Raw genomic sequence first — 2,500 nt, 5'->3', positions numbered from 1 at the left:
CACCTACATTCGCACTCACACACACACACACTCACACTAACACCTACATACACATTCACGCGCACACACACTCACACACACACATTCACACGCGCGCGCGCACACACACACACACACACACACAAACACCTACATACACACTCACGCGCGCGCACGCGCACGCACACAATATTAATAGATAATGGATGACTGGATCGTTTTAATACAATTTAATAAACATTAAATATTAAAATAAGAACTTTAAACTTGACTTTATTTAGAGATGTATGATGTTCTGTAGTAAAGTGACGTAGTTAAAGCGCGTGAGCGTGTGAAACACCTGATTCTTTTATTTATAAGAACAAGAATTAAACTTTAACAGTGTATTAATGAAAAAACAGTAACTCTTATTCGAAGTAAATTGATATTAACGCCATTATTAATGAAATTATTAACTTTTCTTTTTTTTTTTTCAAAATTTAAACTGACAGTTTTTATCCTGACAGAAAACTCAGTCAGAACTGCCTTATAAATTCCGCACGCGCTGTTTAACTGAAATAACGGTCACAAATTAAGCTAAGCTAACGAACGTTTCGCGTTTTCCTGATTTATATTCACTTAAAGTGAGATTGTTTCTCTCACCCCCGAGGCGTCGGCGGCAGCGGTGGCTTGCTGGCTTCTCCGTCTCTGTCCCTGTCCAGCGCCAGAGGCTCCCGGCGGTCAAACTGCGAGCGAACGGTCTCCGCCATGTTTATTCGCAGCGCTCTGGAGAGACCCAGCGACTTCCCTGAGCTCCTCTCACACACTAGCGCACTCGCGCCTTTACTGTGCGTACCGGTTGTTTTAGTCGCTACCACTCGCTTGCACCCGCGGGGGGGGGATCCGTCCTCGTTCTTGTAGTAAACATATTAAAAAATAGAACCACAGTACAAAAATCCTACAAATACAATTATAATTGACAAATTTAATAACATCTTATACTGCCTTTCCTAGTTTTAACTTTTAAAAAACATGTCTTGAGTTATAAAACCTCTTGCGTGCCCCCCTAAATGGAATGGATGAATGAGCGCTCCCGCTGTAGTACAGGAGGGAGCGAGAGCTGGCTGTGTCCGAAACCGCACACTACCGCACTAAATAGTACGCTTCCTACGGTAACTATGGTAACCTATTCTGGCGTATTATTTTAACGTACTATTTAGAGCGGCAGGTTGCGGTTTGATACTTGGCCGTCGTCTTTGTTTCCAAGCAAAGTTGATTATGGTCTATTAGCAATATGTACAACCAATAGGCTTTTGTTTTACTATTGAAAGCGGTGTGACGTCATGTTTAATTGGTATTAATAATAATAATAATCATGGTCATGGTGGTGGTGATGATTATGGTGGTGGTGAGGAAGATGATGATGATGATGGTGGTGGTGGTGAGGAAGATGATGATGATGATGACAATGGTGTTGTTGGTGTTGGTGGTGAGGAAGCTGATGATGATGATGACGATGATGATAATGGTGTTGGTGATGAAGATGATGATGATGACAATGGTGTTGGTGGTGGTGATGATGAAGATGATGATAATGATGATGATGATGGTGGTGGTGATGATGATGATGATGATGATGATAATGGTGGTGGTGAGGAAGATGATGATGATGATGATGATGATGGTGGTGGTGGTGTTGGTGGTGAGGAAGCTGCTGCTGCTGCTGATGATGATGATGATAATGGTGTTGGTGATGAAGATGATGATGATGACAATGGTGTTGGTGGTGGTAATGATGAAGATGATGATGATAATGGTGGTGGTGGTGATGATGATGATGATGATGATAATGGTGGTGGTGAGGAAGATGATGATGATGATGATGTTGATGGTGGTGGTGTTGGTGGTGAGGAAGCTGCTGATGATGACGATGATGATAATGGTGGTGGTGGTGATGAAGATGATGATGACGATGATAATAATGGTGGTGGTGATGAAGATGATGGTGATGATAATGGTGGTGGCATTGATGATAACAATGATGATAATGGTGGTTGTGGTGGTGGTGATGATGATGATGACAATGATGATAATGGTGGTGATGATGATGATGATGATGGTTTTGGTGGTGGTGGTGAAGATGATGATGACGATGATAATGGTGGTGGTGGTGATGAAGATGATGGTGATGATAATGGTGTTGGTGGTGATGATGACGATGATAATGGTGGTGGTGGTGATGATGATGATTATCATGGTGGTGGTGGTGGAGGTGGTGGTGGCGATGATGATGACAATGTTGATAATGGTGTTGTTGATGGTGTTGGTGGTGGTGATGAAGATGATGATGATGATGATAATGGTGTTGGTGGTGGTGATGAAGATGATGGTGATGATAATGGTGATGATGATGATGATGACAATGATGATAATGGTGTTGTTGATGGTGTTCGTGGTGGTGATGAAGATGATGACGATGATAATGGTGGTGGTGATGATGATGATGAAAATGATGATAATGGTGGTGGTGGTGGTGATGAAG

General features: G+C 42.3%; 1 protein-coding gene across 1 annotated transcript in view; it reads right to left on the bottom strand.

The window, feature by feature from the left end:
- The window catches only part of si:dkey-117m1.4 (uncharacterized), a 24,805-nt gene extending 24,021 nt beyond the window's left edge, over positions 1-784 (bottom strand). The window contains exon 1 of the mRNA XM_034302855.2: positions 622-784. Within this exon, the coding sequence (XP_034158746.2) occupies positions 622-728 (107 nt within the window). The 5' untranslated portion in view covers positions 729-784. The remainder of the gene's footprint in view (positions 1-621) is intronic.
- Positions 785-2,500: the final 1,716 nt, after the last annotated feature.

This window comes from Pangasianodon hypophthalmus, chromosome 3 (genome assembly GCF_027358585.1).
Source record: "Pangasianodon hypophthalmus isolate fPanHyp1 chromosome 3, fPanHyp1.pri, whole genome shotgun sequence".
NCBI classification, from domain to species: domain Eukaryota; kingdom Metazoa; phylum Chordata; class Actinopteri; order Siluriformes; family Pangasiidae; genus Pangasianodon; species Pangasianodon hypophthalmus.
Note: the sequence above shows the minus strand (reverse complement) of the source record. Positions and strands in the feature narration are given on the sequence as shown.